A 22,729-nucleotide genomic window follows, 5' to 3' on the forward strand; every position below is an offset into this window, starting at 1 on the left:
CATGCTCAGGAAAACCCTCCTCCAAAAGATGCTCTGCACAAGGAGAAGGCACTCTACACATGCTCAGGAAAACCCTCCTCCAAAAGATGCTCTGCACAAGGAGAAGGCACTCTACACATGCTCAGGAAAACGCTCCTCCAAAAGATGCTCTGCACACAGAGAAGGCACTCCACACATGCTCAGGAAGACACTCCTCCAAAAGATGCTCTGTACAAGGAGAAGGCACTCTACACATGCTCAGGAAAACGCTCCTCCAAAAGATGCTCTGCACACAGAGAAGGCACTCCACACATGCTCAGGAAAACCCTCCTCCAAAAGATGCTCTGCACAAGGAGAAGGCACTCTACACATGCTCAGGAAAACGCTCCTCCAAAAGATGCTCTGCACACAGAGAAGGCACTCCACACATGCTCAGGAAAACCCTCCTCCAAAAGATGCTCTGCACAAGGAGAAGGCACTCTACACATGCTCAGGAAAACGCTCCTCCAAAAGATGCTCTGCACACAGAGAAGGCACTCCACACATGCTCAGGAAAACCCTCCTCCAAAAGATGCTCTGCACAAGGAGAAGGCACTCTACACATGCTCAGGAAAACATTCCTCCAAAAGATGCTCTGCACACAGAGAAGGCACTCCACACATGCTCAGGAAGACGCTCCTCCAAAAGACCTTGCTCTGTGCAAGGAGAAGGCACTCTACACATGCTCAGGAAAACCCTCCTCCAAAAGATGCTCTGCACAAGGAGAAGGCACTCTACACATGCTCAGGAAAACCCTCCTCCAAAAGATGCTCTGCACAAGGAGAAGGCACTCCACACATGCTCAGGAAGACACTCCTCCAAAAGACCTTGCTCTGTGCAAGGAGAAGGCACTCCACACATGCTCAGGAAGACACTCCTCCAAAAGACCTTGCTCTGCACAAGGAGAAGGCACTCCACACATGCTCAGGAAAACCCTCCTCCAAAAGATGCTCTGCACAAGGAGAAGGCACTCCACACATGCTCAGGAAGACACTCCTCCAAAAGACCTTGCTCTGTGCAAGGAGAAGGCACTCCACACATGCTCAGGAAGACACTCCTCCAAAAGACCTTGCTCTGCACAAGGAGAAGGCACTCCACACATGCTCAGGAAGACGCTCCTCCAAAAGACGCTCTGCACACGGAGAAGGCACTCCACACATGCTCAGGAAAACCCTCCTCCAAAAGATGCTCTGCACAAGGAGAAGGCACTCTACACATGCTCAGGAAAACCCTCCTCCAAAAGATGCTCTGCACAAGGAGAAGGCACTCTACACATGCTCAGGAAAACCCTCCTCCAAAAGATGCTCTGCACAAGGAGAAGGCACTCCACACATGCTCAGGAAGACACTCCTCCAAAAGACCTTGCTCTGTGCAAGGAGAAGGCACTCCACACATGCTCAGGAAGACACTCCTCCAAAAGACCTTGCTCTGCACAAGGAGAAGGCACTCCACACATGCTCAGGAAAACCCTCCTCCAAAAGATGCTCTGCACAAGGAGAAGGCACTCCACACATGCTCAGGAAGACACTCCTCCAAAAGACCTTGCTCTGTGCAAGGAGAAGGCACTCCACACATGCTCAGGAAGACACTCCTCCAAAAGACCTTGCTCTGCACAAGGAGAAGGCACTCCACACATGCTCAGGAAAACCCTCCTCCAAAAGATGCTCTGCACAAGGAGAAGGCGCTCCACACATGCTCAGGAAGACGCTCCTCCAAAAGACCTTGCTCTGCACAAGGCGAAGGCACTCCACACATGCTCAGGAAAATGCTCCTCCAAAAGATGCTCTGCACAAGGAGAAGGCACTCCACACATGCTCAGGAAAACCCTCCTCCAAAAGATGCTCTGCACAAGGAGAAGGCACTCCACACATGCTCAGGAAGACACTCCTCCAAAAGACCTTGCTCTGTGCAAGGAGAAGGCACTCCACACATGCTCAGGAAGACACTCCTCCAAAAGACCTTGCTCTGCACAAGGAGAAGGCACTCCACACATGCTCAGGAAAACCCTCCTCCAAAAGATGCTCTGCACAAGGAGAAGGCACTCCACACATGCTCAGGAAGACACTCCTCCAAAAGACCTTGCTCTGTGCAAGGAGAAGGCACTCCACACATGCTCAGGAAGACACTCCTCCAAAAGACCTTGCTCTGCACAAGGAGAAGGCACTCCACACATGCTCAGGAAAACCCTCCTCCAAAAGATGCTCTGCACAAGGAGAAGGCACTCCACACATGCTCAGGAAAACCCTCCTCCAAAAGATGCTCTGCACAAGGAGAAGGCGCTCCACACATGCTCAGGAAGACGCTCCTCCAAAAGACCTTGCTCTGCACAAGGCGAAGGCACTCCACACATGCTCAGGAAAATGCTCCTCCAAAAGATGCTCTGCACAAGGAGAAGGCACTCCACACATGCTCAGGAAAACCCTCCTCCAAAAGATGCTCTGCACAAGGAGAAGGCACTCCACACATGCTCAGGAAGACACTCCTCCAAAAGACCTTGCTCTGTGCAAGGAGAAGGCACTCCACACATGCTCAGGAAGACACTCCTCCAAAAGACCTTGCTCTGCACAAGGAGAAGGCACTCCACACATGCTCAGGAAAACCCTCCTCCAAAAGATGCTCTGCACAAGGAGAAGGCACTCCACACATGCTCAGGAAGACACTCCTCCAAAAGACCTTGCTCTGTGCAAGGAGAAGGCACTCCACACATGCTCAGGAAGACACTCCTCCAAAAGACCTTGCTCTGCACAAGGAGAAGGCACTCCACACATGCTCAGGAAAACCCTCCTCCAAAAGATGCTCTGCACAAGGAGAAGGCACTCCACACATGCTCAGGAAAACCCTCCTCCAAAAGATGCTCTGCACAAGGAGAAGGCACTCTACACATGCTCAGGAAAACGCTCCTCCAAAAGATGCTCTGCACACAGAGAAGGCACTCCACACATGCTCAGGAAAACCCTCCTCCAAAAGATGCTCTGCACAAGGAGAAGGCACTCTACACATGCTCAGGAAAACGCTCCTCCAAAAGATGCTCTGCACAAGGAGAAGGCACTCCACACATGCTCAGGAAAACCCTCCTCCAAAAGATGCTCTGCACAAGGAGAAGGCGCTCCACACGTGCTGAGGAAGACGCTGCCCTGGCATGCCTTCCAGGATGCTGAGCTCAGGAGGGAACCGAGCCCCTTGTCCAGACTCTGCCCTCTGCACATGCTCTGGGGCCGCGCTGCCCCGGGCGCCCTGAAGGGCTTGCTCTTCTCCCCCTCCCCGCAGGAGGCAGCCGAAAGGCCTCCCTCCTCCGCCGCTCCTTGGCCCAGCCCTGCCCTGCCCTGCCGGGCCGTCCCTCCGCCGTTGCCGCCCCGCCTTGTGGCGCAGGAGAGCCGCCGCCGCCGAGCCCCGAGCCCGGCCGCTTCCCTTCGCCGAGGCCGCCCGCCCGCCTTCCCGCCCGCCCGCCTTCCCTCGCCTCGCCTCCCCTCCTCTCCGGGCGCGATGTCGTGAGGCGGCGGCGGCGGCGAGGCGAAGGGGCGCGAGTAGGCCGCGCCGAGCCGGGGAGTGGCGTAGCCGCCGTGGCCGGGCGCCGTGAGGCGAGGGCCGGGGAGGCTCCGGCCGGGCGGCGTGGTGCTCGATGTGGCTGCAGCAGCGGCTGAAGGGGCTGCCGGGCCTGCTGTCGAGCAGCTGGGCGAGGCGGCTGCTGGCGCTGCTGGGCTTCGTGCTGGTGGCCTCCTGGTACCTCGGCGGGGCCTGGCTGCGGCTGCTGCCCTGGAGGGCCGGGCGGGCGGCGGGGGGCGCGGCGGGCCTGTGCCTGCAGGCCGAGACGCGCGCCTGGCAGGCCTTGGCCGAGAAGGGCGAGGCCCGCCTGCTGCAGCTGCCCGCCGGGCCTGGCGACGCAGGGGCCCCTCTGGCCCTCGTGGGCAACGGCCACTTGCTGCTGGACCTGGCTGCCAACCAGCTCTGGGTGGCCCCTGCGGCGGGCAAAGGCCCGGCAGCCTCCCCGGCCCACAGCACCGAGTACCCGGCCTTGGCTCAGCTGCGGGCTCCGGCCACCGCCCTGGCTGACGCAGGTGCCGCCGTGGCCATGCTGAAGGACGGTGCCGTCCACAGGGTGCGCTGCGTCCACACGGCGGCCAACGATGGGGAGTGCGTGGCTGTGCGGGAGGAGGTGTTGGCCCACCGGGGGCGGCCGCACCTGTACCTGCAGCGCCTGGCCATCGCCAACCCCACCGAGCGCCAGGTGGCCTTCGAGGTGTCCGGCCCGCTCTCGGCACCCTCCCTGACCCTCGGCGGTGGCGGTGCGGCCGGGGCCGGTGGCAAGTTTGTCACCACTTTGGAGAAAGTGGGGGACCGGCAGTTCCTGCTCTCCTCGGGCCGTGTGCTCCAGCCGGACAGTGCCAAGGTGGTGCTGGTGGTGGTGGCCGCCAAGAAGCTGGTCAGCCGGGTGCAGGTGGCGCCCAAGTCCCAGTTCGATGAGACGTTGGTGTCTGTGGTGCACGCCTCGGAGCCCATTGATGCCTCCCGCCTGGACGACACCTTCAGCAAGCTACGGGAGGCGGCCAAAAGAGAGATGCTGGAGGTCCTGAGGATGAGGGTGGAAGACCTACTACAGGAACACCGGAAGGCCTGGGCAGACCTGTTCATCTCAGGTGAGGGGGGGATCCGCTTTGCCCCCGACTCTATCCTGCCAACTTTCCTGGTTCTCTTAGATCTGTAACTAAGACTGGAATAATTGGAAGTGGTTTGTATAGGATGTTGTTAGTTCATCCTGGAACTAACCACATGAAGCCACATGAAACTAGAAGCCACATGGGCTTCAACAGGGATCCGTCCTCTTTTTGTTTCCCAGGGCCTTTTCATTTCCGGCAACTCACCTGCGTGCAAAGGTTAAAAAGAACAGAGTATATAGGGCATAGTTTCTCTGTGATTCCGAGAGCTGTGACTTTGCATGTTACAGATTAAACCCTCTTATCTAACCCAGCTAGGACCTGCTTTGCCACCTCTTGGCAAAGGTAAGAGGTGGTTGATTTCCCCAGACACACCTGTAGCCTTCTCCAAACTATTCCAGTAGATTAAAGATTTATGTGGAAAACACTGGGCATGATCCATTGGGCTCCTGCCTTGGGCATTTCCCCCGGCCTGTTTGGTTGGCCTCAGGTTTGAGACCCAAAAGGTGCAGCCTTATGAAAACACGAATAAACACAGGCTTTGTCTGGAAAGTATTTATTCCATCTAAACTTCGTGCTACTTATCACTAATCCCTCCACCCCAGTTTGGGCTAAATTCCATTCCAGATCAAATTCAGAGCCAATTGACATTATGGTGCCAGATATACGGGAGAGGGGGAAATTCCCTAGATTTTGTCTTACAGCCTTTTTGAAAGTTCTTCTTCCACTGAATTTGCCTCACAAGGTTTTTGAGAGTGTGAAAGCAAGGGTATTTAGCATTTGACTAGGTAATTTTACAGGCTCAAACCATTTGTAGAAATGTTCATTAATGCTTACAACCATTTTTACTGCCATTTCCTCCCTCCCCATATTGCCAATGTGGTGATAATGTAGAGATGATAATTGCCTACCTAAAGCAACCTACTAAATTCATAGCTGAATTTGAACTGAAAATTCATAGCTGAGATTTGAACTGAAAATTCATAGCTGAGATTTGAACTGAAAATTCCAGATTAATGTGTTTAGCCATTGCATCGTGTTAGATAAAAATGTCATATAACCAAGCATTGAGTTTTTTGGTTGAATGGAAGAAAACAGGAGAGAAACCAAAATCATTTCTTTGTGTTTCAGGGGTAGAAATGAGGAAGATCACCGATGCTCACACCCCTTCCAGCAAGACCGTCAACATGACCCTGTATTATGTCCTTTCTACTACCCCGGCCCCCTTGCTGGATCCTCTCATCAGCAGCGAGGAAAAGGAGAAAATGGAAGCCACGCTGAACTATGCTGACCACTGCTTCAGCGGCCACGCCACAATGCATGCAGAAAACCTGTGGCCAGCACACTTGCTGAGCGTGCCTCAGGTCCTGCAGCTCTCAGATTTGTGGAAGCTGACCCTCCAGAAGCGGGGCTGCAAGGGCCTTTTGGTGGCCGGAGCCCACGGCCTCATGCAAGGGATGGTGCTCAGCTTCGGCGGGCTGCAGTTCACAGAGAACCACCTCCAATTTCAAGCCGATCCAGAGGTGCTGCACAACAGCTACTCCTTGCGTGGGATTCATTACAACAAGGACTTGATCAACTTGGCTGTTCTGCTGGATGCGGAAGGGAAACCCTTCTTGCACGTCTCTGTGAAATTCCAGGAGAAACCAGTCCAGCTGTACGCCTGCGAGGGGGGCTGCTCGAACGAGCCTGTCGAGCTCACTTCTGAGCCGCGGGGCCACACGTTCCCCGTTATGGTGACGCAGCCCATCACGCCGCTGCTCTACATCTCGACAGACTTGGTCCACCTGCAGGACCTGAGGCACACGCTACACCTGAAGGCGATCCTGGCGCACGAAGAGCACATGGCGAAGCAGTATCCCGGCTTGCCTTTCCTCTTCTGGTTCAGCGTGGCTTCCCTCATCACTCTCTTCCACTTGTTCCTCTTCAAACTCATTTACAATGAGTACTGCGGGCCAGGGGCTAAGCCGCTGTTCCGAAGCAAGGTGTGAAGGCAGCCATGTCTGGGTGCAGCTGCAGGAGGCTCTGCCAATGGAGTAATTTTCTTGGGCTTCTGATCCTAGGCTCCGCAGCCTGTGAAAGTAGGCGGCCCAAGTCAGGGGTTCGAATGTCCTTTGGACAGGCTCTTTGTGTGTGTGTGTGTGTGTGTGCGTATGAAGGAATAGCAGCCCACATTCAGGGTTTTTGGGTTTTTTTTTTTTTAAAGCTTGCTCTGGTACAAAATTACATTTGAGGGTGGGGTGCACTTTTAGCACAGCTTCTATTTTTGGGGACCACAGTTGCCTCCAGAATGCTTTACTGCAGGGAAGTAGTGTGCCGCTGAATGTCCAAAGGCTTTGGCTTAGCAAGTACCAGGAGGGAATCGGTTGAAATAAGTGCAAAACTAGTGTGAAGATCACAGAATGAACCTAAAAGCGGGTGGGGGAGCTTGGGGAATTGCTCTTTACAGACTGACTTCCAGGGGCTCTGGGTTTTTGCTGCCTCTCCCAGTGGCAGAAAGTATTGCGATGGATTGTTATTAGGCTGTGTTGAGTGTAGAATTCATGGCGCTGAGGAACTTTTAAGGCAAAGGAGACCAAGGAACAGCCTTGCTCCTGTCTCCAGCGCGTTCTAGGCCTGGAGGACAGTTGTTGATCCTTCCTCCTACTCCTTTCCTTGGCAAGATCAAATGTTGAATGGCGATAGTTCTCGTAGACTCACAAGATAAGCAGAGAAGGCAGCCAAGGGACAGTAAGGCCTTGACTTCCAAGTTTCCCTTTTTTTTCTGGAGGTGAACAGGGAGGGTAGCAGCTGAAATGCAGAGAAACTGCAGTCCAGTTGTGTTCCTAGTTGAAGTTTGCACACCCACCAAGCATTATCAAGTGATAAGGTGAGGAGGTGTCGCGCCGTTGAATATTAGCAGCTGTTTGCAAAGTTGAATGTTCTCTGTTGGCTCCGAAAATGAGATTCTGGTGTAAAAGGCAGGGAAGGAAGCTGGCAGAACTGGCTTCCGTTAGAGCAAAGAAACCCACAACCTCTTTCCAACGATCACTTTTATTTATTTATTTTTCTTCAAATGCAACGGTGAGAGAAGGGGCTAGACAGGTCCCATTGTAGAGCGTGCATACTACTGGAACCATGGAACTCCGATTCATCGTATTGATTTCTTCCTCTGTGGTGTGTGTGTTTATCTCTTTTTAAGATCTAAGGTTTCCATGATGGCCTTTTTCTTTTTTGAACCATGCCCTTGTTAAAAAAAGCAGTTAGTATGACCACCATTCCCTCATGGCATCATATTGAAAGCTGCCCAGATAAATAGCGACTAGTAACGGAGAGCCAGTTACCATCACAGTAGTATTACATAGTTGTCCCTTGATACTTAGCAGTCATTTCCATGGAAAGAGGAGAAGGCGAATAAGGGGCTGCTGCTTTTGACAGTAGCCACGCTTCCTATATCACGGAGCTGCACAACTCTATGAGAACCATCCGCTTTTCTCAGTATTTTAGCCAAGGAGAGAGCAAAACAATTAACACGTAGCTCCCGAGTACAGAAGTGGTTAGGAGCTGCCATGTGGGTGCACATGTCCTTTAAAGATAGCACAGTTAAAAAGACTCCCCTGAAAGTCCTATGAAATGTCTTGGAATTGCAAGTGAGATGAACAGTGTGGAATAAAAGCCTTGGGCTGTTAGCTGGCCTGAAGGATGTCCGAGGCAGGAAGAGCAAAGGTCCTTCTCAAGCAACCTGCCCTTTGTGCCTTGTGGAGGAGGAAACAGGAACTGGTGGGAGTTCTTCACAATTTCTTTTTTTTTTTAACCTCTTCTCTCCTGAGGTGTGTTGGCTTCCATAACATGTACTCCCTTTAGCGGAGAATACTTGAAAATCACGCTGTCTCTTTCCCTGCTTAATTTTATAGGAAAACAAGCCACCACCCCCTTTTTTTGTCTTCACCTGAGTGACACAGTTTTGTTCTCCCCCTCTGCTTCTAATTGTATGTTGTTTCATTTATCTGTGTGCATTTTAATTTATTGTCAGTGGATTGGGGATGTTGAATCACTGTGACTTTGAGAGTGAATAACAGCCAATTAAGAATGTATATATTTATCTCTCACGTGTTAAATCCAGTGCCGCAAATGGGTTTCTCAGCCTTTTGTGAACAACTCGTACACAGTAATCAACTTTAATTGAAGGGGTGTGCATAGGTGAGCCATTGATTTTTTTGTTCCAAATGTGTTGCAATGTCCTGTTTCTAAATTTGGGGTTGTGGGGCGAGACACAGACTTCCTGATGATTTGAACATTGATTGTTTGTTTGATTTTACAAATACCAAAGGTTTTGTTTTTTAAGGAAATAAATACTGTTCAAGTCTACACTCATTGGTTATAGCCATATGTTCCGTGGGGCGTCTTTTGTTTTTCGTGGGTAGGCAACATCTCTTGGTTATCCTAACTGCAGAAGTCATGAGCTGCTTTAAAAGGCCACAAATACGTAATTGAGGACAGGCAGCCTTTGTGCTGGGTGTCTGGGAAATGAAACTGCACACACTCACTTCTTTTAAAACACTGCCTTCCTAATATTTTTTTTAGTTTCACACAGATTAACATATTTCAATCTGGCTGATAATGTATCTGTTTCTGCGAGGTCTAAAAGCTTAGCTGATAGTTCCTCTTTTCTCGGTATTTGAAACTGCACACACTCACTTCTTTTAAAACACTGCCTTCCTAATATTTTTTTTAGTTTCACACAGATTAACATCTTTCAATCTGGCTGATAATGTATCTGTTTCTGCGAGGTCTAAAAGCTTAGCTGATAGTTCCTCTTTTCTCGGTATTTCGTATATTTTCCAATATTTAGCAAAAATTATTCTAGCTGCAGGCACTGCATGTGTTAGAAACACGTCGGTCTGTCTGGAATAGTCTTCTGGGAGCATGTTTAGTGAGAAAGCCTCTGGTTGAAATCTGATTTGTATTTTCCAGAATCTTTTGTAGTAGATCATGTACCATCTCCCAATAAGATATGGCTCTTGTCGCACAACCACCACATATGATAAAAAGTTACGGTTGCCGTCTTACATTTCCAGCACTTACTTGCCATATTTTGGTACATTTTTGCTAATTTGACTGGGGTTAAGTACCATCTATAGAACATTTTGTAGATATTTTCTTTTAAGTCCATTAATCTAGTCATTTTTATATTACACACACCTTTTAAAACGCTGCCTTCCTAACAGTACAGATAGGAGAGACTTCCTACCACTTTCCATGTTGCACGGCCAGCTGTTTCATCACATATAGCTTCTTGTGCTTAGAAGGACAGGAAATAAAAGGGTGAGGTTTTCTGTCTCCCTGGCCCTCTCTGAAGAAAGAGTTATTCTTAATGCTGAAGGGGCCAAAAGTATTGTTGCTTGAGCCAATCATGGAGACCCTTCCCCAGGTTTTCCCATGCCCATCAGTTGATGTAGTGTCTGGCTGCAGCTCATGATGAAGAGCTGAAAGTTCCCCTAAAGCTGCTGCAGCAGCTCAGCAAAGAAGGTGCAGACAACCACCACATATGATAAAAAGTTACGGTTGCCGTCTTACATTTCCAGCACTTACTTGACATATTTTGGTACATTTTTGCTAATTTGTCTGGGGTTAAGTACCATCTATAGAACATTTTGTAGATATTTTCTTTTAAGACCATTGATCTAGTCATTTTTATATTACACACACCTTTTAAAACATTGCCTTCCTAACAGCATAGCTTCAGCCATAGCTCTGGCAGAAGTTGTCCTTGAAAGGGCAGCTGCTGTGAGAGCCCTCTCCAGCCCCACCCACCTCACAGGGTGTCTGTTGTGGGGGAGGAAGGGAAAGGAGATTGTGAGCCTCTCTGAGATTCTTCAGAGTGGAGGGCGGGAAATGAATCCAATATCTTCATCTACCTCACAGGGTGTCTGTTGTGGGGGAGGAAGGGAAAGGAGATTGTGAGCCACTCTGAGACTCTTCGGAGTGGAGGGCGGGATATAAATCCAATATCATCTTCTTCTTCAGCACAGATAGGAGAGACTTCCTACCACTTTCCATGTTGCACGGCCAGCTGTTTCATCACATATAGCTTCTTGTGCTTAGAAGGACAGGAAATAAAAGGGTGAGGGAGCCCACCACTCAGTTTGTCTGTCCCCCTGGCCCTCTCTGAAGAAAGAGTTATTCTTAATGCTGAAGGGGCCAAAAGTATTGTTGCTTGAGCCAATCATGGAGACCCTTCCCCAGGTTTTCCCATGCCCATCAGTTGATGTAGTGTCTGGCTGCAGCTCATGATGAAGAGCTGAAAGTTCCCCTAAAGCTGCTGCAGCAGCTCAGCAAAGAAGGTGCAGACATAAGCTTCACAGATTAATGGTGAAATTAGAGGGGAGAGGATTCAACTGTGCATATCGCTACGGAACAAACCATTGGCCCCAAAGCCCAACTCTCTGGGGTTGGATTGGCATGCACAGCTACCCTTCCCTCTGGGTTTCAAAGTGCCACTCTTGAAAAATCTGTCTATATCTTGTATTTCTGCTTAAAGCATTCAGAACTGCTTACAAGAGAGAAATACTACAGCAGAAGTTAAAATCCATCCGAAGGCCAAACCAAATCTAACTTAAAATTCTGGAGCCTTAAAAGCAACCATAATGTAAAAAAACAGAAGCAACAGCATCATTAAGAGTCTGAAAAACAGAATGCTATGAGAGGGGAAAGAAGACTTAAGTGAGTTCATTAAACTATTCTGTTTTTGTAGGGTAGGCCACAATTGCCCCAAAATGCAAGGGACATATGTGCTCCATGAAGGAGATGATAACTGGATTTCTATCCCATCCTCCACTCTGAATCTCAAGAGTCTCAGAGCAGCCTACAATCTCCTTTATCTTCCTCCCCCACAACAGATACCCTGTGAGGCAGGTGGGGCTGATAGAGCTCTCCCAGAAACTGCCCTTTCAAGGACATTCCAGCAGCTGCAATTGGAGGAGTGGGGAATCAAACCCGGTTCTCTCAGATAAGAGTCCGCACACTTAACCACTACCCCTACTGGCCTCTGATCTCTAAAGTTAATAGGGTGGGCAGGTACCTTTTGATGACTCCCGATGTCCTGCTCCGTGTGTCACTCATGAGAATGTTCTAGACCAACGTGCATTATTTGATAGTTCTCTTCTTTTGCCTCCTGTAAAACAGGTTGTATTTAGGAATCGGAAAATGTATCCGCTTTGAGAGTATCACATTTGAGATGTGCAAGCAGACTCAAGTCAGGACAGTTTGCGTCAGTATCCCTCAGTAAGCTGGTTTAATATTTTCACCATGTTAACCGTTTCCAGTGGCTCGATTGTGCTTTTTCTTAAAAGGCAGAAGTTGTAAAGAACCAGAAAGGAAGTGGAAGAACCTACAACAAAACACCCCCAGTAGTTCCTCTTAAGTTGAGTTAGTGTGAGTTAGCTCAGTTTTTTTAGCCTCTAACTCACACATTTTTGTCTCGGCTCAGGAAAAATGCCCCCAGGGCAACCTAATTGATGCAGGAGCTCACCACTTTAATGCCAGTAGCTCACAAAGTAGAATTTTTGCTCACAAGACTCCACAGCTTAGAGGGAGTATTGAACGCCACCCTGCTGTTTGGGTCCCTTGCCCATTCAATGGGGCATCAAAGCCTCAACCAGTTCTGCTTTCTTCCAAAGCGTGAGCCGCTAGCACCTTCCACAGTCCCCAGAGGGGGTGGCGTGCTGTTCCGAGCATCAGAAATCAAAGTGCTTTTGAGTGAGGTTCTCCAGTCTCTGCCAGCCTCTCTGTCTCTTTCCTGTTGTCTCCTGAGCTGAGAAGGATTCCATGGCAGGAGCTGGCAGCCAAAATTTCTTCACTTCCTCCACGTCTTTCACGGGGAAGGCCCGTCGGACCCACACGGGCAAAACAGCCACAGTCCAAAAGCATGAAAGCTCTCCGATGGCCAGGTACGCACCAGAATGGAGGATGAGATCAGCAGTTAAGGATTACTGGTTTTTACTGGGGGGAATGGAGGCTTTCCAGAAGTAACAGGTAAAAGGTTTAGCAAGTCACAGACGAAGGTAAGGAAGGATTCGGGAAGTCAAGGGGAGAAAATGTTGGGGAGAAACATTCTGGGGAAAAGGAACTACCACAGAAACAGGTCGATCACAGGATATAAGAAGTAGCTGACCAACTGATCCAAATTTGACCAAAAGCGACCTTCATTTCCATAGAAATGCTTCTCTTTAGTTTTATCTTTTTCTTCTCAAAGAACCTAATCTTTGTTATCCAAGAAAAGCAAATTAAACATCACCCAGACTTATCCTGCAGTGTGCATGCAGTGTTTGGGGGCATTTTTAAAATTAAAAATACATTTTCCTCTTGAAATTTGATTTCTCACTGGGTTTTTTGAACTAGTAAAGCTGTACCAAGGCAAAGGGGCTAGATTGGCTCATTCGCAAATAGTGGTTTGTTTGTTCATACCCTAGATTTCCCCCCCACACATCATCTCACTGCCAAATAAATATTTTATTATACAGGATAATGTAGGCAGTATTTAAAAATAGAAGATGGGTGAGAAGGAAAGAAGCGAGGGAGAGATAATACAAAAGCCGTTCAAAATCAAAATAATTTGCTATTTTTAATATGTTCTTGATGCGTGGCTCTGAAGCATATTATTGGCTTGCAGCAAAAAATTCTGCAGCAGTTGAGAACGGAGTACCATGCAAGAAGAAAAATCACTAGCTCCCCCATTCCCCCAAAAGATTGTACTTTAAACATTTAGATGAAAATGATTTCTAATTTCCTATTTATATCAATGAAACATCTTCGGTGTCATAATTGATTTATGTGGCACAGTTATTTGCCAGATTCAAAATCTCTATCTTGTGGACATGGAAATTTAAGAATTGGTGAAGACAAACTAATTTAACTGAGTAAGGTCTTTAGTAATTGACAGATAAATATATTTCCAGCTAATACTGCAATGGATGCTTGCGTGACTAATCAATGTACCCACACAATCAAGAGACCCATCATCTATGTAAACAAAAGCTGCAAATAAGGAAACGCTGAATTATAACATTGATATATTCAAGGAAGGGGCATAAAACCACTATTAGGGGTTATGTGTGCTCTTGACATTCAAAAATCTTGATTTGCACAACTGTACATAATTGCATTATCTAAAATTCACCATAGCAAACTGGCAGAGTAACTTTCTCAAATATCCTTCTGTTCCTGGCATTCAAATTATCCATAATTGGGATTTACTTTTCCTTATATGACATAGACTACAATTTATCCTGGTTTTAGCTCCTGCATTCATCTCAGAAGCCTTCTCCCACCCATCCCTGCCTACATGGCAAAATGCAAACCATTTTCCGACCTCTTTTAGCTGCTTGAGAAACCAAAAAAAGAGGTAGCAAAATCATCTCTCCTTTATGGGGAGGCCATGACAGGTTTCTAGCCAGTACGAGTTTGCTGTCTGAACCACTGTTGAGCAAAGGAAAAATATAGTACAGCAAAAGGGTATGATGAGGTACCTTTAAGGAACATCTGTCCTTTGACAGGAACACAGATGGGTAATTTTTTTTAAAAAAAATCTGTTTAAAAAGATGGGACAAATTAACTTTCAGGGAAATCTCAATCTGTCCTTCAATTAGCCACTGTAAACATGTTGTAACATTTGAGAAAAGTTCAATGACAGAAAACCTGGATTTTTCTTTTTTAAAAATTAACAAAATTCAACCTGTATGATGCACTTTCCTCTCTCCAAGCTGATGCTGAAAAAAATACTTTTCTCTCTTAATTACCTTAGTGTAATACAAAGGAGGCCACATGATCAAACTGGAATTATTATATTTCAAATCTGCCCATGCAAGGAGTGTGAGATTCAAAAGAGAGCTCGGAAAGTTGGGCAGAAGTGAGAGAAAGAAATAGTACAGAGGGGGTCACACCATGAAAATACTGACACAAACTCAGCCATTGAAAGAGAACAAAGAACTTTCCTGAGGACCAGTGTTGTGCAGTGGACTTAGGGCCCTGGGTTCAAATTCCCCACTCAGCCATGAAGACTGTTAAGAGACCTTGGAACAGTCACCCTCTCTTAGGCTAGCCTCCCTCACAGAGTTGTTCTCAGGGCCATTTTTGGGAAGACCTAAGTATGTTATCCTGACTTCCTCGGAGGAAGGAGCAAGAATACAAACACTATGGACAAACGTTTAAAAATAACACAGTAAATCAATTAAGCTCATGACACTCTTAGAAAGTCCTAAGAAGAGCTTTGTGTATCCTGTACACTGATCATCACAGTCTTTCATCCTGACAAAGGATTCTGTGAAACCTGGAAGACTGCATGTTGCTACCTAGCTAAGAAAGAGAAATGTCAAACGACCTTTCCTTTGAGGCCAAACACAGCATCCATGGGGTCTTCTCAACACCTACCTTTTCTGTGAAGCCTTTGTCCCAGACTTCTCACACCATTCCACTGCCCCTCCTCCTTCTTCACAGTTGACCCAATTCTCCTCTCCTTACAGATGTTCTCTGCACTCAAACTGTGGCGCCAGCAAGACAGTGAGATGGGTTTGGGCTGCCTGTCTGGTCTCCCTGCTTGCCATAATGGGCAATATCTGCCCTGATTTAAATGCCACTCTAGATTCATGGAAGAACATCGAAAAGGCCCTTGCGAGCTTGCGTTCATGTCGGACTCTTCTGGTTCTTCACCTCATCGGTTTCTTTCAGGAGGAAGGGAAGCATCCTTGCTGCTGGGGAGAAAGAGCTGGTGAAGTCAAGAGACAAGAAAACACACAGGTGCTGGAGAAGCTAGCTCTTCTCTGTGGAGAGGCCAGAGAGAAAGTCCAGGGCACGAACCAGCAGTGCAGGGAAGAGGAAGATTCTGAGTGCCAGGTTTTCATTGCCAAGGTAAGACGGAAGCTTAACAGCACTCATGCACCACAGATGGTTCTTGTGCATTCCAGGATTATTTCAGGACTTCTGGAGATGTTGGAGACCCCAGAAGAGGACTTCAAGGCTACAAAATTGAACCCCAGTTGGGTGGACGTGGCAACTCTCAGACTCATCCTGAGAATCAAGGCGGCCATCCTGAATTCTCAAGATACGTTCTCATCCCCTGAAGATTTTCAAACGCTGTGGCATCAGATGTCCACCATCCTCACCTATTATGTGTTCACATCAGAGAATATTCAGGAATGTTGGATGGAGAATCCAAACCTCTCCATCTCTTCCACCCTCCAGGAAGGAACACGAGTCTTCAACGTCCTCTCCTTGGGATACTTGTCTTTCCCACCTCGCGGAGGTTTACTGAAGGCGCTCGAGTCCCTCCAGGCCTGTGTGTTGGAACGAAGTCCGAAGACGCTCAGCAAGAAATCCAAGGATGTCCTCTCCTCGGTCAGCCTCCAAGTCAGCCTCTTGCTAGTCGCCGTCCTCATCTACCCTGTCATCCTGGTGTCCTTTAAGGAGACAACCAACTGGATCCAGAACTATGCTTGCAGCCTCAGGGAACGAACGGAGGATTTGAAACAGGAGAGGCGTGTGGTGGAGGATCTCCTGCACCAAATGTTGCCCAGGTCTGTGGCCAAGCAGCTGAGGAAGAACAAACGTGTGGAGGCAGAGAATTATGACCAGGTGAATCTATCAGCAAGGGACGGAATGCAAGAGAATCCCCCAGTTTTCAATATCCGCTCTACTGAAGCCAATCCCAGTCAATGCCTTTCTTCAAAGGCTTTTTCTCCAACAAGAACAAAAAAGTTGTTACTATCGATGTCAGAAATGGAACCAGAAGGGGCTGGCTTGGAGGATGAGGGTCCCTGAGCCACCACGACTCCCTTGGTTGTCAAGCCCAGCTTTAAAATAAACCTGCCGCCCAGTCACTCAAAACAAACACATTTATTGGGACCTTTGGTTAACATAAGAGCCCCGTGGCGCAGAGTGGTAAAGCAGCAGTTCTGCAGTACTGTGATCTGAACTCTCTGCTCACGACCTGAGTTCGATCCCAGCGAAAGCTGGTTCAGATAGCAGGCCCAAGGTTGACTTAGCCTTCCATCCTTCCGAGGTCGGTAAAATGAGTATCCAGCTTGCTGGGGGGGAGGTGTAAAAGACTGGGGAAGGCGATAGCAAACCACCCCGTAAAAAGTCTGCTCTGAAAGCAACGTCACCCCAGAGTCGGAAACGACTGGTGCTTGCACAGGGGACCTTTCCTTTTCCCTGGTTAACATAAGAGCCCCATGGCGCAGAGTGGTAAAGCTGCAGTACTGCAGTTGGAGCTGAGTTTGATCCCAGCGGAAGCTGGTTCAGGTAGCCGGCTGCAGGTTGACTCAGCCTTTCCATCCTTCCGAGGTCGGTAGCTTGCTGGGGTGAAAGTGTAGATGACTGGGGAAATCATTGGCAAACCACCCTGTGCCAGATTCCTCGTCTGATGAAGTGTGCTTAGAGAGCACACGAAAGCTTCTGTTCTGAATAAAACTAAGTTGGTCTTAAAGGTGCAATCGACTCCTATTTTGTTCTACTACTTCAGACCAACACAGCTGCCTACTTGGATCCGCCCCGTAAAAAAGTCTGCTGTGAAAACGTTGTGAAAGCAACGGCACCCCGGAGTCGGAAACGACTGGTGCTTGCACAGGGGACCTTTCCTTTTCCTTGGTTAGCACAGCATGTCATAGAAGCCTGGTCCTGAGTGTTAAGCCAATTCCCAGTCTTTTGTTCTTGCCAGCAGGTGGTAAAGCCTTGTCAAGAGAAAAAACAAACAAATAAGGAAAATCCCTTTTAAATTTAAAGTTCACACAGGACCCATAACCCTATTGGGGTATTTGGTTAACAGAGCAGAGTTTTGCCTAGAGAGATACTGAGCGCAAGAAATAAATCTGCCAAGAAGTATACTGCAAAGAAGCTAAACTTACATTGATTCGAGTAGATCTGATTCTCATTCCGGTTGCAGTCGAAAGCGGAGAGGAGCCTAATCAAAGAGTACTTTCCCTATCAAAACGGCCAGCTTGTTTGGCAGCGGGTGTGTGGGAGTTTGAGGGCATTGTCTTTACAGGAGAAACCTGCAGAGATGTGTGTCTCCCTGGAAAGCCATGTGAACTAAGGGAGAGGACAAGGGGAGAGAGGAGGGGGTAAGAGGGCAGCTCCTAGGTTAAGACAAAGAGACATCCCATTCAAGGAGGTAACACCTATCCACACTTCAAGTGATGTAACCTCATCCCCCGCACCTCCCCCCCAATGCTGGGTTGCTCGCTCTGACAACGTTCACACCTGGCTGGCCCCAATCCAGAATCCACACACATCCCTATCATTCCTTCTCTCTCATCTTTTTTGCCAGGGGCTCACCTGTTTTTATCAGCATTGACCCTCCTCCTTCACCCCATGGCAGGCTATTTTGCCCAAGACTGAGAGGTGCCGTTGCCTAAACAAGGTCCATAATTGGGCAATTAGATGTTCTCCAGGGAACCCAAAACATCAAAGACCCAGTGAGCCACAAATGAAGGATGGGGGAGGGAAAGCATGTTACAGGGGGGTGGAAACCATCTGGATGTAATTATGACAAGTGTTGAGAATTTGGAAGCCTAAAAAAAGAGCAGGGGTACTGAAGGATGGGGCTTCAGACAGAGGCAGACCTCCCCCCCCCCCGCCCCAATCCTCAGAAAGCATTTTGCATTTCATAGAACCATAGAGTTGGACGGGACCTTCAGGGTCATCGAGTAACTGGATTCTAGTCCAACCCCTTGCACAATGCAGGATATTCACAAGTACCGTTCTCCCCCCCTAAATTCAGAGGATCATCATTGCTGTCAGTTGGCCATCCAGCCTCTGTTTAAAAACCTCCAAGGAAGGAGAGCCTACCACCTCCCGAGGAAGCCTGTTCCACTGAGAAACCGCTCTAACGGTCAGGAAGTTCTTCCTAATGTTGAGCCGTAAACTCTTTTGATTTCATTTCAACCCGTTGGTTCTGGTCTGACCTTCCAGGGCCACATGGATTGAAATTTGAGTAGTGGCAGGGGAGGGGGGGACTTATTAGCCAAAGTTGCACTGTCTGCTTCCACGTTGCAAAACCCAGTGGCCAAAATCCGTGGCCAAGCAGCTGAGGAAAAGCCAATATGTGGAGGCAGAGAATTATGACCAGGTGAATCTATCAACAAGGGATGGAAAAAACAAAGAGCGGGGTGGGGGGAGCCCAATGGCCTGCCTGAAGGGCCAGGGCAGGAAAGGGCCCCTTCTGTAGGGGAGGGGAGTTCACACTGTCTGTGTCTCCCTCTGGCAGGTGACCATCTTCTTCTCCGACGTGGTGGGCTTCACCAGCATCGCTGCCTCCTGCACACCCCTGCAAGTTGTGGAGATGCTCAACAACCTCTACGTCTGCTTTGACACCAGGATCGAGTCGTATGATGTTTATAAGGTGACGAAGGGTTGCCAACTCCTGGCTGAAAAATACCAGGATATTTGGGGAGCGCAGCCTGTGAGCGGTGGGGTTAGGGAGGGGAAGGGCCACAGCCTATAGCCTCCACCCTCCAGAGCAGCCGCTTCCTCCAGGGGAACTGACCTCTAGTCTGGAGATCACTTGGAATTCTGGGAGATCTCCAGGCCCCACCTGGAGGCTGGCAGCTGTAAAGGTGAGCGATATTTCTCATTGGCTGGTGGTTGCTTCTGAAATAGCACAGTGAGGATTCATATGTGCTGAGGAAGAAAAGAGCAACCAAAAGAACCGAGGAGACAAAACATCTTCCTGAGATGGAAAGACTAAAGTGGGTGGCCAAACTGTGGCTCTTTCACACATATTGTGTGGCTCTCAAAGCCCCCACCACCCCATGGGCTGGCTGGGGGAAGGCATTTCTTTCTTTAAATCACTTCTCCAAGCCAAGCCAGCTGGCAGCTTGAAGAATGCATTTAAAGTTGCTTTCTTCCTACCTCCCCTCCCCATCTATTTGCCTTCCTTCCTTCCTTCCTGCCTTCCTTCCTTCCTGTCTTGCAGCTCTCAAACATCTGATGTTCATGTCTTGTGGCTCTCAAACATCTCACATTTATTCTATGTGGCTCTTATATTAGTTTGGCCACCCCTAGGCTAAAGCATGGGTAGTGGGGGGGGTTCATTTAGAAGAAAGAGAGAGCTTAAGTCAGGGGTGAATATGAGAGAGGTTTATAATGGATCCTTTCTGTGACAGCAGCATGGAACTTCTGTGTTCAGTGGCAGTATTCCTCTGAGCACCACTAGCAGGGGGCAACAGCAGGGAAACGTTGGCCTAACGTCAGAGGCCGCCGTGGGAAGCAGGATGCGGAAACAGCCCCTCCTTGGCCTGATCCTGCAGGGTTCTTTTTATTGCAATCTATAATTTTCTTGCAGGAATTCCGCTTCTCTTGTTCCTGAGTCCAGCTTTTTAAAAACAACGGTAAACCACGAGAGCTGGATATTGTTTTCATAAAGGGTTGAGTTTTTGTAACCTCTTGGTTCTTCCTCTTTGGAGAAGGAAAAAGACCGGATCACTCAGAACTCCAGAATCCAGGGAGGGATTTTGGATGAGTAGAATTTTGGAAGCAGCCCTCGATCTGACGCACATCCCTCTTTTCCAACTTCCCAAGGTGGAAACTATTGGAGATGCCTACATGGTCGTGAGCGGCTTGCCGGAGAGAAATGGGACAAAGCATGCTGACGAGATTGCCAAAATGTCTCTGGATTTGGTGGCCGCAGTCCGGCAGGTCGTGATTCCCCACATGCCAAACAGCAAATTGCAGCTACGGGCAGGGATTCACACAGGTGGGCTGAAGGGGCACGGAAGGGACGGGGAAGAGGCATGGTAAGGGGGCTGTGGGAGGGAAAGGAAGGCAGGGTTTGCCCCGCTCATTGGATGGATCTTGGGAGTTATTTTCATTAAAGCCAAGAGGTGGCTCAGTAGCGCCCTTCTGTTCCACAAGGTCTGCCCTCCACAGGTCCTTGCGTAGCCGGAGTTGTCGGATACAAGATGCCTCGCTATTGCCTCTTTGGAGACACGGTGAACACAGCCTCGCGAATGGAGTCGACCAGTTTGCGTGAGTGGCTGCAGGTTACCACCCCCTGGGCAACATATATGAGGGGGCTGAGGAAATGGGGCAGGGACCATGAAACATACAAACCCTTCTCCCTGTGGACCCCCATCCTGACTTCATTTGATCTTGGGCTTGCCATAGCAGTGCCCCTGAGCATGCACAGAGCACCATCCTCTTATTGCATGGTTATAGGATGGGAGAGACTTGTCCTAGCAGTAGTATGTGCCAAAAGTATCTAGGGCTCTTCGTGGATCATACACTGAACATGAGTCAACAGTGTGATGCGGTGGCTAAAAAGGCAAATGCAATTTTGAGCTGTATCAACAGAAGTATAGTGTCCAGATCACGTGAAGTGATGGTATCGCTTTACTCTGCTCTGGTAAGACCTCACCTGGAGTATTGTGTTCAGTTTGGGGCATCACATTTTAAGAAGGATGTAGATGAGCTGGAACAGGTCCAGAGGAGGGCAATGAAGATGGTGAGGGCTCTGGAGACCAAGTCTATGTGGAAAGGTTGAAGGAGCTTGGCATGTTTAGCCTGGAGAGGAGGCAGCTGAGAGGTGATAGGGTCACCATCTTCAAGTACTTGAAGGGCTGTTATATACAGGATGGTGTGGAATTGTTTTCTGTGGTCCCAGAAGGTAGGACCAGAACCAGTGGGTTGAAATTAAAAGAGTTTCCGGCTCAACATTAGGAAGAACTTCCTGACCATTAGACCGGTTCCTCAGTGGAACAGGCTTCCTCAGGAGGTGGTGGGCTCTCCTTCCTTGGAGGTTTTTAGATGGCCATCTGACAGCAATGAAGATCCTGTGAATTTAGGGGGAGGTATTTGTGAGTTTCCTGCATTGTGCAGGGGGTTGGATTAGATGACCTTGGAGGTCCCTTCCAGCTCTATGATTCTGTCTCACCATCTGCCAGCACATCCCAGATTGGCAGGAAGGTCTTGGGTGCGCACAACCAAGAGTGCAGGGGCATCTTGGGTGGAGTATCCTATTGCCCTCTCTCGGTTGCCATAGCTAAGTGACGGTGGCTAATCCAGCAGCCTTTGTATCAGCTGAATTCCCACGCCAAAAGGATTCTGGGGTGATGGGTCATGTCTCCAGGGCTGGTGCTCTATCCTCTGCCCAGAAACCTTGGAAGACCGGGTCTGTTTGGTAGGGCTCTTCTTTGGCAAAGTTTGGCTAAAGGGCTTTGGAGTTGGAAAAGGAACCTTCCTGATTGACTGAGGCCCCTCGAACTCCGAGATGAGCCCACCGACCGACTGACTCCTTTCCAGCTCAGAAGATCCACATCAGTTCGGCCACGTACCTCGCCCTTCTCGAAGAGGACGCCTACGACATTGAGCTGCGAGGGGAGATTGAAGTGAAGGTTATTGACATAATTATTATTAACTGCCACTATATGTTTATATCGCTGACACATCATGAGGCACCGAGCAGAATATACACAGAGCATCACCTACACAAGGGTGTCGAAATCATTTGTTATGAGGGCTGGATCTGACATAAAAGACCTTGTTGGGCTAGGCCATGTGTGACATAAAATATAATGCCAGGAAGCAGAGAGACACAGGAGCTTTTTAAAAATTACTTTTTAAAAAGGAGCTCTAGCTCTTTCCCTCCCTCCCCAGGGGATGAGAAGGGGGAGGAGCCTCAGCCAACAGAAGGAAGAGAGGCTTGGCTCAGTAGCTCTGCTGTGCAATTGAGAGAACCTGGTAAAGCAAGCTCTCCCTCCCCCCCTTCCTCCCCCAGGGAGGATCCTCAGCCAATGGAGAAAATGGAGGCTGTGCTCCGTAGCTCCTGTGTGATTGAGCAAGCCTGGCAAAGCAAGCTGTGATGCAGAAGGAAGCAAGAGAGAGGGAGAAGGAAGCAGACTTTCTCAAGGGCCTGATAGGAGCTTTTCGAGGGCCTGATTTGGCCCCATGTTTGACACCTCTGACCCATGACATTCCTTGTCGCAATGATCTTGCATTTGAAATTTGACAGGGTAGAGCAGAGATGGGGAACCTTTTTTCTGCCAAGGGCCATATGGATATTTATAACATCATTCGCGGGCCATAAAAAA

At 48.9% G+C, this 22,729-nt stretch overlaps 2 protein-coding genes across 2 annotated transcripts in view; both read left to right on the top strand.

Annotated features, from left to right (window-relative positions):
* Positions 1-22,729, top strand: part of MICOS10 (mitochondrial contact site and cristae organizing system subunit 10) — a 424,103-nt gene that overhangs the window by 324,548 nt on the left and 76,826 nt on the right. The gene's annotated exons all lie outside the window — the stretch shown is intronic.
* Positions 3,638-9,019, top strand: KIAA2013 (KIAA2013 ortholog). Its single transcript, XM_060259095.1, has 2 exons — positions 3,638-4,652; positions 5,802-9,019. Exons 1-2 carry the CDS (start codon positions 3,638-3,640, stop codon positions 6,659-6,661), a joined length of 1,875 nt encoding a protein of 624 aa, XP_060115078.1. The 3' UTR covers positions 6,662-9,019.

Source organism: Heteronotia binoei, chromosome 18 (assembly GCF_032191835.1).
Source record: "Heteronotia binoei isolate CCM8104 ecotype False Entrance Well chromosome 18, APGP_CSIRO_Hbin_v1, whole genome shotgun sequence".
Lineage (NCBI taxonomy): Eukaryota > Metazoa > Chordata > Lepidosauria > Squamata > Gekkonidae > Heteronotia > Heteronotia binoei.

Bases quoted from the DNA above. Each gene is read 5' to 3' on its own strand.
- KIAA2013 (XM_060259095.1), top strand. From the start codon at position 3,638: ATGTGGCTGCAGCAGCGGCTGAAGGGGCTGCCGGGCCTGCTGTCGAGC. The intron at 4,653-5,801 runs GTGAGGGGGGGA...TTTGTGTTTCAG, and splicing joins GGCAGACCTGTTCATCTCAG to GGGTAGAAATGAGGAAGATC.